The sequence below is a fragment of the Corvus cornix genome, chromosome 5, assembly GCF_000738735.6.
Source record: "Corvus cornix cornix isolate S_Up_H32 chromosome 5, ASM73873v5, whole genome shotgun sequence".
NCBI classification, from domain to species: Eukaryota; Metazoa; Chordata; class Aves; order Passeriformes; family Corvidae; genus Corvus; species Corvus cornix.
In genome coordinates, this window is record NC_046335.1 from 27,061,657 (window position 1) to 27,077,678 (window position 16,022).

A 16,022-nucleotide genomic window follows, 5' to 3' on the forward strand; every position below is an offset into this window, starting at 1 on the left:
CCACCTACTGCGGGCTGACAGCCAGCATTTTCCAAACACCGCCTGACAGCATGTTTGAATGTTTTCAGCCAGCATTCTTAACCTCTAATTTGTGAAAGAAAAATACAATCTGGCACCTCGCTCCTGAAAAGCTGCCGATCTCTGCCTTACACAGTATTATACACAAGTCCAAAAACTGAAAGGCACATATAATGTACCAAGCAAATGCAATTTCCCTATTTGCTAAAACTCTGGCATCCAAATAATTTGCTGGTATTCCCAAACCAACCTGTTTCCAATGTCATCACAAAGAATAATGTGTAAGCCTTTCAGTTACACTGAAGTCACCTTAGCTCCTCATTTCACCAAATGCAGGGTTACACTTTACAGGCAGCACTGAAACGTAGGGTCAATTCCACAAAATGAATGCACCCTTCCCTAAAAGCACAGGCCACAAGAAAATAATTTAGATGCAGTGTCCTTGAGACTTTTGCATACTTGTAAAACAAAGATCTTTCAATACTTGAAAAAAATGCTTATTACTGCTTTCTTTCCAAATAAAACTGGAAATATGTGCCTTGTGTGTATACACACTTTTATTCACACTCTTCTCTGAAGATGCTGGCTCAGAATTCCCTGGATCTTCACACAGAAGCTAATATGAAATCAACACGACTGAAGTCTACATTTTCTGGTTCACTATTAATTGTTTTAAGAATCTAATAATTGGCATGGCATGAAGGACAGACTATGCACAACAAAAACACCCACTAAAACCACAAGCAGCTTAACAGAGAGGTACTTTTTACTAACAAATTCTCATCCAAATGAAAAAAACTAAAAATGCCAAAAAGACCCAATGGCACATTACAGAGTTTGGCCACAAGCACCAACCCTGTGTACAAAAAACTTCTGGCTCCTGAAATAGATGAGTTAAAATTACACTTGTGGACAATTTCCATGGCTTCTTCCACAGAATGAAAGCCAATATCCTCGAGAAGCTGCTGTTGGGGGTGTAATAGTTGTTTCTCTCCTATTTTCCTTTTTACTCTGAGCTAGTTACAGGCAAAATTTATTCACAGCCAGCTTGTACTGACTTACACCAATACCCTATAAAAAAAGTATCTTCTCTCTTTCTTTGGTACATCTGCTAATCCAACAAACCCAACCTGAAGTTCAAGAATTCAAATTATTTCCAGCATTATTTCCTTTGCTAGCAACCAAATATGGCAAATGAGACTTTTCATAGTGCTCCCCTCCCTGAATAAGTTTACATATGTTTAATTCAGAAAATTATTCAAATGATAAGCAAGAAATATTGCAGCCTACACTTTCCTTGCTATCTTGACTCTACACAATTAACAGGAATATCAAACAGTAAAGTTATTTTGATCAATAAAGTAATGAAATATGATGGAATTCATGCTCTTGAAGCAATACGTGCAATGTTTACACAAGTGTCTGAACGACAAACTGAGGCTGACAAATTGAATGAAGAAGCTGCAGAAACTTTATAATGCTATCACACTGCACACTGAAATGTACTAAAAATTCTGTGTCTGCAGCTGTGTGCAGAAAAAGTTTCTGTGCCTTGAGCATAGTACAGATATCTAAGTAGAGCACATTTATGTTTAACTGACTTATCTACTTATTCATGCATTCGATTTTTTTAATTAATTTCAATGTATTCCTGTTGACAAAAAGCTGATACACATTCACTGAGTCACACAGAATCTGTGAATGGGTCGGGTTGGAAGGGACCACTGGAAGTCACCTAGACCAATCTCCCTGCTCAAGCAGGGTCCAACAGAGCATGTTACTAAGGATTCTGTCCAGGTAACTTTTGAGTATCTTCAGTGATGGAGACTCCACAACCTCTCTGGGCAGCCCGTTCCAGTGTTTAATCACCTGCACATTAAAGAAGTTCCTACTTTTGTTCAGGTGGAATTTCCTGTACATCAGTTTCTGCCCACTGCCTCTCCTCCTACTGCTCAGCACCACCAAGAAGAGCCCAGCTTCTTCTTCTCCTCCCTTCCAATACTTACATACATTGATAAGATCCCCTCTCAGTCTTCTCCAGGCTAAACAGCCCCAGGTCCCTCACAAGTGACATCCTGCCATCCCCTATTCTTCTTTGCCCTTTGCTGGTCTACCTACAGGAGCTCCATGACTCCTTTGTGCTGAGGGATCCAGAACTGGACTCAGCACTCCAGCTGAGATTGCATTAGTAAAAACTATGTTAACTGTATTTTTAATCCTTAGGACACATTATATAAAGAGACAGGACTAACAGTACCCTGTAGCACTGATGTTTGCCTTTCTATTTCAACCCCAGGTCCTTAATCCTCAGTAAAAGAAAGATGTGCCTACAATGCACATTGGTACCCTTCTGGTGGACTGGTGTTCAGGAAATTACAAGCGCTGAAACAGCCTATAATTTGTGTGTTGCAATTTTGAGTTACAAAGCATAAGGTGAAATCTCACCAAACCTCTGCTATAGTCACTTTGTACCCAAGCAAAGAACACAGAGGTCTAAAAAACAGCTGATCAGCAGCAGCATAGCAGGTCTACCTTAGGATGAAAAGGATCCCCCTAATATATTCTTTTTTTCCCTCCAGTGTCTTCACAGACAGATTTCAGAATCAGGCTACGTGTCTCTCATCCAAGACAGATGATTAAGGATCCCACCACACAACAGTATTAGACCATGTCTTATATCAGCCTCTTCGCAAACAGTGCCACCTCAAAAGCTGTGAAGTATAACTGACCAGGGACACTGACTGAGTTCTGGAGGATAAAGAGACAGAATAATCATATCTGCTAGCTGACAGGCACTGAACGCTCTTAGCAAGGAACAATATTCAAGCCTCAGTACAGCTGTAGATGGCCTGACCTGACTACAGCACTCATGCACTTTTTCTAGTTTTTGCTACCTTTTCCACTGCATTAATTTCAAACTTCTAGGTGAGATCTTCCACTCATAAATAGCCTGGTTAACCTGACTCCTCTCTGCCACAGGTTTCTTCAGAGCCCCTCTGATCTTCTGTTAAATTTCTTGCCACTTCATAGATAAAGTGTGCCTGCAATTACAGATACACTTTGCACTTGAAGATGCAGAACAAGGTCTTGCAAGAACGAAGACTTCTGTCTTTGCTGCAATTTCAACTGGCAGTAATTGGAGATAAACTAACACTAGAAGATGGTTCATCTCCTTGGATAAACCATAAAAAGACGTTCCTTTAGCTTTTGTGTGTGGTGTCTCATTACAACCAGCAGCTTAAAAGAACCACTAGTGTGACTTTCCATTATAGGATCCTCACTTCAAACTCATAAAATAGCTCAGAACTGTCCCAAAGGCTGGATCCTGGCTGTGTCACACCTCCAGCCTGCTTGCTGCCTTCTCTTTGGAGGAGTCATTGAACAACTGCTCAGACAGGGGATGTTTCCAACAGCCACACATCCTCTTCTGCCCAAGAACTAGCAGGTAATAAGAGATCAGGACACTATTGACCAGCCCACATAAAAAGAGAATAGAAATCTTAAAGCAAGATTCTTCCTCCTGCTCAGTGGAACTATCAGTGAAATAACTGGGCAGAGGAATATCACAAGCTGGATAAAGCTGTCATCCTAAAGCTAAACTGCCCTCATCTAAACTGATCAGTAAGTATTATAATATCCATTTCACACCAGATCACATGGAGAAAGATGTGGAAAGACAACTCTCACTGTGTAAAATGTTTGGTTTTGGACATGGCAAACTGAACACGTATGTCACACTAATGCAATTTACAATGGAGTATTTATTTAGTGAAGTGAAAACACTGAAAACATTAAAAATAACATCTGCACTATCTGCAAAGTACAGGCCTAGAACAAAAAGCTAATCCGTCACAGACACTGTCACTTTGCACTCTTTCTTAGCTATCTGAATTAGCATTTTTCTGCTCAACCCCATTCCACCTCCTGCTTTCAAGGACATTTGCCAGTCATGTCCAGATTATTATGAGAATTGTACTAGGCAAGAGCAAAGCCCAAACAGTCTCTCTGACAAATGAGTACAACTTTTTTTTAAGTGAGAGGTCCTAATCCAGAGAGGAGAACTGGGTAAAAGAGTGACTTTACTACAGAAAAAGAAGACAACAATGAGATTACTTCAATCAGCTCCCCAAACCACTCTATTCTTTACCGTCATCCCCTGGACATGGGGATGATAAGGAGCAGATTTGAACATTTACTTTTTTCAGAAGAAATTGCTAGAGGAGAAAATGCAGTACCATTATTCATATGAATTTCTCTCACCTTCAGCAACTGTCAGCTGAACGCTAGGGTAGTTTGTTCTTCCTATTCAGAATAACTGGTCTAAAAACCAACAAGGCAATTGCAGTTAATCTAGTACTTAGCATACACTTAGCCACTGTTGCCAGACCTCAGAGGGCCCAGTTTGCAAAGCCTCTATTCTTCACAATTTTTTTTCCTGAATACCTGGAAACTATTTTTCAGAAACAATAAAATTTAAAGAACTTGCACTGAATAAACTATCACACCAGCTTCAACAGGCAATGTGTGTTAATTCAATCTCCATGAGCCAAGAATTAAATTTAAATTTATATCGAAAGAGTGTGAAATATTAACGTGTAAACTCATACTATATTTTGGTCTCTAAATTAAGTTTACAGAGTCTACTGAGTCTGACAGTTCATAATGAAGCACCAGGAGTGTCCAAAGCTAAGATAACCCTGACAATAATTTGCATTTGTCAGTTAAATTTATTTTGACAACAGAAGCAGACCATTTCAGCATGCAAATCATATTTGGATGAATACAAAGAACTGTTTTAAAATCCCCACTGGTGTGACTAGGGTTTTTTTCTGTTTTTCAATCTATCCTAAACCCACATGCCTTTCCTTTCCTGCACCTATTTAAAACATCAAAATACAGCATGAAATGAAGAGTAAATCTACATCAAAATCTGATATTAAAAATATTCACCATTCAAAATTATATCAAGTAAAATTTACTATTACCCAAATAGCACCCATAAAACAGCTTCAAAACTTTACTGCAGAAAATAATTATGTACCTTCACCACAGAAGAAGCAAGCAAATTTTCTTAGAAATTGAGAAAAACATTGTATATTGCCATTAAACTAACAGGAAAGGTCAGATGCCTTGCCAACTGCAGTTTGCACCAGAGATGTGCAACAAGGGGCAAACAAACACTTACACAAAGAGCAATGACAGAACACAGATATGCTTCTTAAACTGTATGCTATACACAATTTGTAATGTAGCACTGGGCTTTTTTTCATCATTTCTCTTCAGGAAAGAAAAGAGAACAGCACCATACCTATTCAGCTTTCAATTTCAGGTAACTTAAAAAGTCACCCTTATAAAGTCACAATTCTTTTTCATGCTAAATCATGCATAGTTTTATAAAACATCAACAGTATTTTTTTTAATGCTGATTTGAAATTCTCCTCTTACTGTTTTTAATGTTCATTTCTGAAGAGACAGTCTACTCACCCCCTGGAACTCCCTGTTCCTGTATATTACTATAAATTGAGCCAAGATCTGGTTTTCTTCAGTACCACACACTGCTATAATGTAGCTGTGCACTAGGCTACACCCTGATCTGTGTGACACTGACATAAATATGAGTAAATAATTTGGTTTGGAAGCTTGGTGAGTCACATGACAAAGAATTTAAAACTTCCAAATGTCTTCAAGTTGGTGGCATCCCTTTATTTTTTCCTGTTCAATGTACATTGAATAGAAATAAGACTTTTAATGTTTAACCAGCAGAGACAAAAATATGGTTTTTGGTTTTATTTAAAACCATCTATCAAAACACTGCTATCAAAAAAAAATCCTTTTAATTACAATTCTTTGAAAATTCATATTTGAACTAACAAAAATTCCTTTAATAAATATTTCAGCCTTACCTGAAAAAGGTATTCAGGAGATAATTAAGACATAGATATTGCTGAAAGATGCAAACATCCAGAAAAATTATACCATTTATAGGATAAGGCAATACAAATATTGTAGGAACTCTGTGTTATGTTGATTTTAAATCTGAGAGGTGACGAACGTAATTTCCTGTATGACTAGCAACAGCAATGCTTCTGCTTTTATAGAACTTGAGAGAAAAAAAATAGTATTCGCATTGCTTTCACTTTGCTTATCTTGACTAATTGTCTTTCTGATTCCTATTAACAACCTTTTTAGAGCTTATTATTATAAAGATTTTAATAATATGTGCTTTGTATGGGGAAAAAAGTTATTTCAGAAGGTGGGAAAATTAAGAACACTGAAATAAAATCTGAAGCCTTCTACATTTAGGTCTCCTCTACAAACACAGTTCAGTTCAATACTCATTACTGCAATTACTAAAAGATTGCTCAGTAAGATGTGAAACTATTTGTTAGTCCCAGTCAGCTTCCCACTGGGCAGATGTACACTTCTAATGGTTTTCACTGCTATGGCACCTTAATATCCAAAGAAAAGGGTGATATGACACACTTTAGCAAATGAAGCAATTCCAGTATTAACCTGGAGCTGGTTCTGCCAGCTGAGACAGCATCAGTCTCTAGAGCTGTCAAGCTGTCACACTTCACTAACACTGACTTCACTTTAATGTTAATGAGGAGGCAGCAGACAGCCTAATTTAATGGTCAGCCCCCACAATGCAGCTTGTCCACAAGGCAGAAACATTTGTGCAGGGCTCTGAGACTGCCTCTTGAACAGAGAGGCTCTTGCTGCTTCCCACGCAGCCCTTGCACTCTGAAGGGAGAGAATAATAAAGTTCTTTCCCAGTCTTTAGGGAGGCTAATTATCCATCTCCAATAATATTTATTACACTTATGTCTCTTTTAGATAAATGATCAAACAAATACACAGATTTCTCAATTTAGCAGCTAGGTAATGCAAAGGAATCATAAGCCTTATTTTTCGTAATATCATTAATTCACACATAACATCTGAAACCCCCTGTTTTTAAAGTGTTTTAAAAGCCGCAAAATGGGTAAGGATGTTTCTAACTTTTCCAAGCACGCATGTTCAATACATGATAAAGAATCCACTTCGGAAGTTTTGCTCATGCAAAAGATGGAACAGAAGAATAAAGCAGAAGTAAAGAAGTAGAACTCAACACAAATTAACTAACAATGGACATGAACAAAGCCATTTTCTCCAGACTGACCCTGGATTTCTATTTGGAAAGCAAACTTGCATCTGAGGAAAGCAGCAGTGTTTATGCAGAAATATGTATCACATTTTCAAGCTATTAGAACATTCCTCATCTGCCAGTTTGTTGAAGAATGACTGCAGCATAAGCAAAGTTACAGATGATTAAAGAATAATATGCTAAATAAGATGTGTCTCCCTGTAAGGTGACTAAGACTAATAAAAATAAAACCAAAAGTCACAGTAGTTTCCTTTTCCACCTTCTTTTAAAGAAGGAAAAGTACCCACACAAAACTGCTGCTCCAGCCAAGATTGCGTGAAGCTGATAATCTCTTTAATGACTACTGGAACTGTAAGACACATCTTGTTGTGTTGCTTTTATACCCATTAGGTATTTTTCTAGTCTTCTTTTGACTCAAGAAAGCTATGGGACCTGTGATGCAGGAAAAAAACCCAGTCTTGTAAAATTAAAACCCAATACCATTTCACGTATCCTATCAATGTCTCTCTTATGCTCAGATGCTGCAAAGCTACAGTTTTTTATGCCCCATCTGGGCAAACCCGCCACAAACAAAACATCTTGACACCAGTGCTCTTTCTCGCACTCACAGAAAATTCTGTAAGTGGCTAGCAATAATGTGTGCGGGTTTTGTAAATTTGTTTAGAGGCAAAATAAAAATATTCTACACTGCTTATCCTGAGGAAGCCACAGATTAATAATGAAGGAACCATAATGCAAATACTGTATCTCACATATGCATGCACGCAAATCAAAGAACAACGTTCATGCAAATTAGATATTGCACTTCTAAATTTACTAAGATATATATGCTGTCTCTGAGGAAAAACAGAGAAATTATTCCACTAATACCATGACTGTTCAAGGCATCTTCAAAGGATAAAGAAAGAAAGCACAAGAAAACTGGAGAGGGAACAGAGTGGCACAACACTTTCTGTAACAAAGTAAAAGACAACGAAGGGCTTAGAAATACAAATTGCAAATGAAGATGGAGTCCCCAAAGCAACAGAATTCTGTAGAATGCTCCAAAGATCATCAAGACCTGTAACACTGTCTTCCACACCCTTGAAAGGAACCAAGCTGAAGAAAATAAAAGCATGCTAAATAATGCTATGGACTCTTAGAGAAAAGAGACAGAAAGCAAGTAAAAGAAGCATGCACAGTTCAAGCTGTAATACAGAAAAATACATCCTTACAATGAGGGTGAAAAATAGCCACAATAAACAGGAGAGAAAATTCTTCCTAAACCACAAATTCATTAAGTCAGTAAGAACACAGGGAATTACATATCTTATTACTCCTTGTCTGCTGTGTTTGTCTTCATCAAAAGCAGAATACATTATTTTTTTAAACTGCAAGAGTCAACTTCAGCATGGTCAAGAAAACCAACTAATGGGAAAGACAAATGTAAAGTGATGCTACCACTCCTAATTTTATGAAGCTAGGATTGATGAAAAACTAAGCTGAACTCAACAACTGTAGGAACAACGTGAAGCCATTTCAGAATTCAAATAAAAATCAGACATCACCAAAATTTAGAAGAAATACAGGATTAAAGTAATTTCCATCACCTCTCTGTCCCAGAGGACGCAGTGCACCACCATAACCACTCACACTTCTGAAAGCAGTGCAGCATTCTGTGGGGAAAGGGCACAACAATCCCTTGAAAATCAAGAGTCTAAGGACCTTTCTTATGTTAAACCAGGACACTTAGGTGCGTTGTAGTAAACAGAAATTATCAATACCCATTGTACTTAAAAAAGCCCCTAATAAAGCCACAGCTTTTTAATTGCATAATTTTACTGCCCTGATGTACATGATTCAATTATCCGACCTTACAAAAAACTTCTGTGCCACGGTCATGTTTCACGTCATTGCTTAAAACCCTGGGAGTAAAAGGCCCTCCTGCTTTGCTACAGACACATGTAACCTACTAAGCACTGTATCTAAGAAAATTAGTATGAACAGTTTGCTTTTTATCACGTGCTCCAGGTCATTGATAAGGTGAGGCACTAGAAGCCTCCTCTTTTACTTCTTCTGGGAAAAAATCATTGTATTTTTCATTACAACTCTGTTGGTTTGCTCTCTTCCATCACTCAACGCAATCACAGGCAGCAGAAAGAACCTCCCATGATTATTAATAATTTCGGGGCAATAATGTTATGGCTGAGTTAGCATGTTTCTGAACATTTAAGTTTTATATGTCAAAACCTTTAAGTTTTTCTGAACTTGACATCATTGAAGGTTATGAGATCTTCACACAGACTTGACATTAATTTGTCAAAAAATTTGTGTACTAAATATATATATCTAAATATATATATTTATATATAACTGTGATTATCATGTTCATCTGATTGAAGTTGAGACATGACTGTATTAAAGAAAATGCCTGATTTTGTTAAAGGGCTACTTTCAAATCTATAGTCATCACTGTCCTGCTAACGTTTCTGCTATGAAAGTAGGATGTATCCCAAAATCCGTTAGCTGTTGTCTTCTTATAGAGGGGCCCATCTCCTACCTATATCTTAAGGTAACTCTTTAATCCTGTCTTATGAAGTCTTAGAGATAAACAGTTCTTTATTAACTAAACTTATAGACAGTCTGGTAAGAGTTCTACATGTAAGTGAAACAGTTCTACGAATTTAATATTTAGTAGATTCACTTCAGTGTGTGACTGCCACTGAAGTGCAGAGACAAAGGAGTGCTGGAGGGAACCAGGGCCTGTGCACATGAATCAGTCTGCACTCAGAGAAGAGCAAGTGCAACACAAAATGCTACCATTTCAGGTTTGTATCAACATACCTGTTTGATCCCATTAAAACTGGAGCAAGCAGTCCTACTGACTCTTTCATAACTTGGACTCACAAAACTGTTAGTCAAAAAAGGTCTCTGGAGGTCTTCTGCTGGCAACATTAGGTAAGGCCAGGTAGGGATTTATCTAGTACGATCTGGACAACTACCAAGAATGGAGATCCCATGGACTCCCCTCCTGGTGAAGAGCCATAGCAATTATTAAATTGGTCCTGGGACTGTAAGGATTGCTTTTGCTCTTTCACCATTGAGTTCCTAACATTTTTTATGTTGGTTATTGACAATTGCTTCTGTTGAAGCATGTCAGACAGGTAATAAATCATTACAGCCTTTTAGACCTCGTGAGATGCTTGCGCATTCTTTCAGAAGCGGAATTTCTAAGTCTTGCTGAAACCAATGAGATTAGAGGGCAGCCTGCATATGGCAAGATTGTTTCATCAAAGCCTAAATCCACTACAAAAAGTAAAATTGATAACACAAAAGGAAAAAGAATGCATTAGCATATGATCGTGCCAAATACTTTATCTAAATAAATGTTGTGAATTAACAGCATTTTCACTGTCTAACTAAAAAGCAATGAAATCAAACTATTTTATTGTATTAGCTTTACTATGTACAGACAAGAGAATTGTTTTCTACTACAAAACTTAGCAGTTTTTGGCAAGACTATATTTCCTTCAAGAGTTACAATTGACTTCTCAATCTTTTCCAAACTTAGATTAAAAGAAAAACACAACTGTAATGCTAACATATTAAAAATCACTGATAATGTTTCCAGCCCCATATAACTGATAAAGCAATTTCTTAGCATGCTGGAAAAAATTAAAATAATTTTGGACTGGTGTTTTAAAACAAGATTTTTCCAAAGCTACCAAACTTAATTAACTTCGAATCTCTGAAACAGTCAAGAAATACACATACCTGCAATTGGAATATTCTGTGATACTGACAGCTGTACATCTCCAGTCCCAGGTGGCATGTCAATTACTAAATAGTCCAGTTGACCCCAGTCAACCTAGAAGACAACAATATAAATGTATGTGGAGATTTATGTGTTTCTATTTAAGGCCCTTCATGTTTTAGTGCAATCCTTGTTTCTTATAATGCAAACAAGTGAACCAAGGACACCTAAAAGAATGATACTGAGATGTCCTCTCAGTCACACTTTCAGCATGGGATCAAGACATTATTTTCCTGAGACACAATCTTTGCTGATTATTGCAAACTAAGAGTGCAACTTTATCATTAACTTAACTGGCATAATTCTTATTTAATTATTTCCCCCCAAAAATTAGAAATAACTTAAGACTTTTACTTTGCAGCTGCTTAATCATGGCTTAGAAGCAAATATTAGGTAAAACTCAGGCTAAAAATCAGGGGTTTGTGCAGCAAATATCACTCAGGAGTTGCTTCTATTAATTTAAGACTACTTTTGCTTCCTTCTTACCACTTGTGAAACTACACAGTTTATTTACTAGCTTATTTGCTACATACAAATTTAGGCTTTTTTTCCCCTGTTTTGTTGTTATGAAGTTAGAGCTATCAGTCCTGGATTTTTCTCTATGAAAAAGAGGTGTTGGGAGAAAAGAAAAATAAAGAAACAAAACACCCTAGATTTGTTAAATTAAAATCACCAGGTATAATTATACAGACTTACAACATTCTTAACATCACAAAATAAAGAAATATTAAACTTTTGCTAGACATCAGATGAGAGCAACCATTAAAGATCTTAGACTCCAACATGAGAACACTGAGATTACTTACCCTTTTTTACTAGGACAGATTTCAAGGAAAGCCAAAAACTCTCCCTAGACCACGGTGCACAGAGAGAAATGTTCTCTTAATGAGAACAGAAATGATCCTAGCCCTACTCTATATAATGGACAGCCTACCTATACCTTATCTAAACATTTCGCAACAAATATACTGGAATTATATGGTATGTTTCTGATTGATACAACATATACAAGATACAGTTGTATGAGCCACTTTAAAACAGGAAAATGCCAAGCTAAAGCATTGTATTTTACACATTTCCTCAAGTGTCATTTTAACAGCAAAAAATAATCAACACTTTGCCAGTCCCCTAGTTACTGTCATACTAGACCCTGTCAAGGGAACACTCATCCATTTTCATTCAGTTCTTCTGTGGATGATGACCTTCAAGGGAAGCACATGCCATGCGAAATCCAGATCACTAATCCACTATGCACTCCAGCGAGAAATGGAATTTTTCTCTTTCCAAGGCAGACTAATGAAGAAGGAAGACTTCAGAGCACTTATGAGAGAACAGCGGTGGTAAAAGTTAGCTGAAAATTCTAACTTTACATGTCTAAATTAGGGACTTCCAAGCACGCCTCCCTTTTCTCATTTTCTATACAAAAGCTGCAGGACCACTAAATGGTGCCTAAGACAGTCTAGCTAAACAAGAAATGCCACTTACATTAACCACAGAAAACACTGCACTTTTTCACATTTGATATTGATCTGTATCATCTGTAATATCTATATTTTGTCAACAAAATTGACATAAATCTAGCAGATTTCTAAAACCAGTTAGCATTCATAATCATATTGAGACTATATAACCCCGAAGAAAAACTACGTATCTGTGCAAAAATATACATACTGAAACAATTATGGGTAGGAAAGCCATTTTATCTGGAAAAAAGTCTGTTTTTTAGTTTGGTTTTCTTAACTAATCTTGCTTAGTTATTCACTAGATAAATGCCAGTGCTGATGAATGCCTCCTTGCCCAGTAAAAACTACTTTGCTCACATGAAGGCATGAACTTCAAATTTCTATGTTTCTTAATTAAAAATCAACCGTAATAAAAGTGAAAGATTGAAATGATATAGATGTAGTAGTTTACAATATTAATAAAGCCACATTCCTTGAAGATTTGCAACTGAACACAGAGATCTTCCGTAAGTAACACGTATAAATCTCAATATGCAAAACCCGCATCTTTCATAATAATCACAACCATTCTGAAATGCTAGATAGGCATAGGCAGTTTTAGTTTTCAGAAAGGATTAATGGATTAATTCAAAACATCTCCCCCCTCCCAAGTCTTCATGAAGGCTGATCCTGGCATCTTTTGTTAAGTTCATATATATATATATATATGATATATAATACATAATACAATTATATATTTATATTATATTATATATAATACAATTCCAGTAATAATATTCTCCTTCCTTAAATGCTTCTACAGAATAGAATGAATAAACTGTTTTTTTGCTTTCTGCCTTGCAGCAAGATGCAGTCTGGAAACACATCTATGAGTGGCATAGCACTACCATCATTCTGATACAGTTTCTAATCACTTTGTCTGCCAAAAACTCTTGGTTCTTGGATATATTATTTGAAAAAACCCTTGGATATTTAGTGATTTTCAGCCGTTTTCTCCAGGAGCTCAAATTCAAGTCCTTCTAGGTACACCACTGCCTTATGGAGTAGTACAAAACAACCCAAATCCCACCCTTATCGGTAACTGGAATGAAAAATATTTTCTCCTCAAGCTAAAAACTGTCTGGTTTTCCATATAGTTGCCAGCGCTAACTATAAGCTAGCTCCTCCTGTGTACCAAAGTGACTTTCTGGGCTTGACCTAGAGCTTTTCTTTTCAGCCTTACCAGATGTTTTGCTCCTCCAACCTCTTCAAGCACTAGTCTCCTTCATCAAGTTCCATGTGATCGTCCAACATACCAAGCATAACAGTTGTGCAACGCTGCTGGAGGCGACTGCAAATGCCAGGGGCTCAAAGCCTTTCCTAGGCATTCAGATTTGTGGGGATACACAAATTTTTGCTCAAGAAGTTACTGTCGAAATTTACCCCATATAGTAGCAGGGAAAAAAGGGTACAGAAATCTGCCTCAAGCTTCCTGAGTAAGTGATCCCGTAACATCAAACATGCACTTTCTGGATGGTCCTATAAATAATGATTTTTAATGATTTCTTAATAAAGTTGTAAACCTTTAAAAAATGAAGCTAATAAAGGAATCTTAAGCACATGGTGAAGCTCATGGTAAATCTCATTGCTAGGCAACAGGAAAAATACTCTGTTAACACATAGTGTAATTAAATTATAACGCTTTATTTAATTTAGGGTACTGTAAACATCTTATTTCACAAATTTTCTTCAAATTCACAGATTGAAAAGAAAAAGAAATGCGCTGTCTATCAAATTAAGTGTGCTCTGTTATAATACTTACAAATATGAACACAGAAAAACGGAGAAGCTACACCATCCCAGCAGCAGTGGAGAGGACATCTTACCACTGTGTAGAATAGGAGGAAGACAGGCTTTTGTCCCACAAGTTCAGAAAAAGCCACAGCAAAGATGCCAAGGTCTGTAAGTACTGAATATATAAAGGAACTACCCTCCACAAACCTCTCTTGAGTCATGCCACTGCTGTGGTGCTGAACTGGTGAAAAGAAAGTCAGGTGGCAAACCATATTGGAAAACCACTCCTAATTAAAACCAACCTTGCTTTTAATTTTGAATGTAGTCAAGTAGTTATTGTCACGATTTCATTTTCCTCTTTTTCATTTGTAATTCAGGGCAAGAAGGGAGAGCTGCACCAAAATGATATAGCCATAATTTCTGGAAAGAACTGAGCTAGAGTATTTGCCTAGTAGTGAGCAGTAGTGTCTAGACTACTATATAGGTTTGCTCAGACTTGGGCTGGGGAATGCTGCACGTAACCCCATTTCTCACTGTCCTCTTATTTGATTCTATTCTGCAAGGATTGGATGACGTTCAGTTCCTCCTCCATTACCATCCCACAGGAGTACAGCAGTATGAAAATCCTTTATTAAACACATTATTGAATGTAATTTGGATAATTTGTTATAGAAGTGTACACTTTATTTAATGGGAGAAGAAATTCCAGGTCTGTTACTAAATTTCAACACAGCAGAAAGAAAGAGGGGAAAGACATTTTTAATTAAATTTAGAACTGGAACATAAAATCAGGAGTGGCTTGTTGAAATCTACTACTGCCATTCATTCAACATTAATAAAATTGAACATATAATCAGGCTGTGATGTAACACACTAATTTGAATGCAAATCCTGTTTATATGCAACAATTTACCAAATCAGGACCACTGTCCTCATGTTCTCAATGAGTTCCAAGAAGTGTGTCTGTATGCAAATGCGGTTTCACACAAGAAAATGAGCTCAGAGAGTTCCCTTTGCAAGCAATAGGCAGACAGCAGCTACAAAAGCCTGCCTTGTAGCATCTGAAATCTGTCAGCACCTTTGCATGTACAGAGGTGTTAATGTCTTTGCCCCTCTAATGTATACAGTGTGTAAAACATTTCAAAGCATAGAAAGGTAATTGCATTTTCCTTAAGCACAGTATTCATCCTTTTTAAAAAAGGCTTAACTTGGCATTTATTGTTAAGCAATGTAATTAAGTGCCATGTGTTTCTGTGTATTTTCCCTTGCTCAGAAACACCAGGAATGCTTCTATGTAAATTACTTTAATCAATCATTCTGCTTATGTGACAATCCATAATCAAAATACCAGATACGAATTTTGAGTATGGGTTCTAAATAGCAAGTTAAACCCAAGGTAGAACACATAGATACAGATGACATTTCTGCTGAGGAATGAAGCCTCAGCATCCTCTGTGCATGAGGCAGAAATGATAGAGCATTAGAACAGATGAGGGATTGCTACTTATGACTTTGAAGTAATCCTCATGTTTGGTTGTTTGGTAAATAACAGAAGATATTATTTACTTGTTCTTATTAAGAGGAATACATGCAGAGTTACAATCAAGCATTATGCAGGTGCAGACTTGGCAGCAGCCAGCCAAACTCTGAACACCAGGATCAGAAAAACAGCAAGAGCTACACTGCAGGCAGAAGTCTATTCCTGCCAGATTCATCCTCCTCTCCTAAGTACTTTGTGTGTATATTAATGATTTAATCCAGGCAAGCAGCTGAACAAAGTAAAGGTGAGAAATTACGTTCTTAAATGAAGATTTATATACCTGTTCAC

The 16,022-nt window shown here is 37.0% G+C and overlaps 1 protein-coding gene across 1 annotated transcript in view; it reads right to left on the reverse strand.

Annotated features, from left to right (window-relative positions):
• NUBPL (nucleotide binding protein like) overlaps nt 1-16,022 on the reverse strand; it is an 83,998-nt gene that overhangs the window by 20,731 nt on the left and 47,245 nt on the right. The window contains exon 7 of the mRNA XM_039552618.1: nt 10,919-11,012. Coding sequence (XP_039408552.1) covers nt 10,919-11,012 — 94 coding nt within the window. The remainder of the gene's footprint in view (nt 1-10,918; nt 11,013-16,022) is intronic.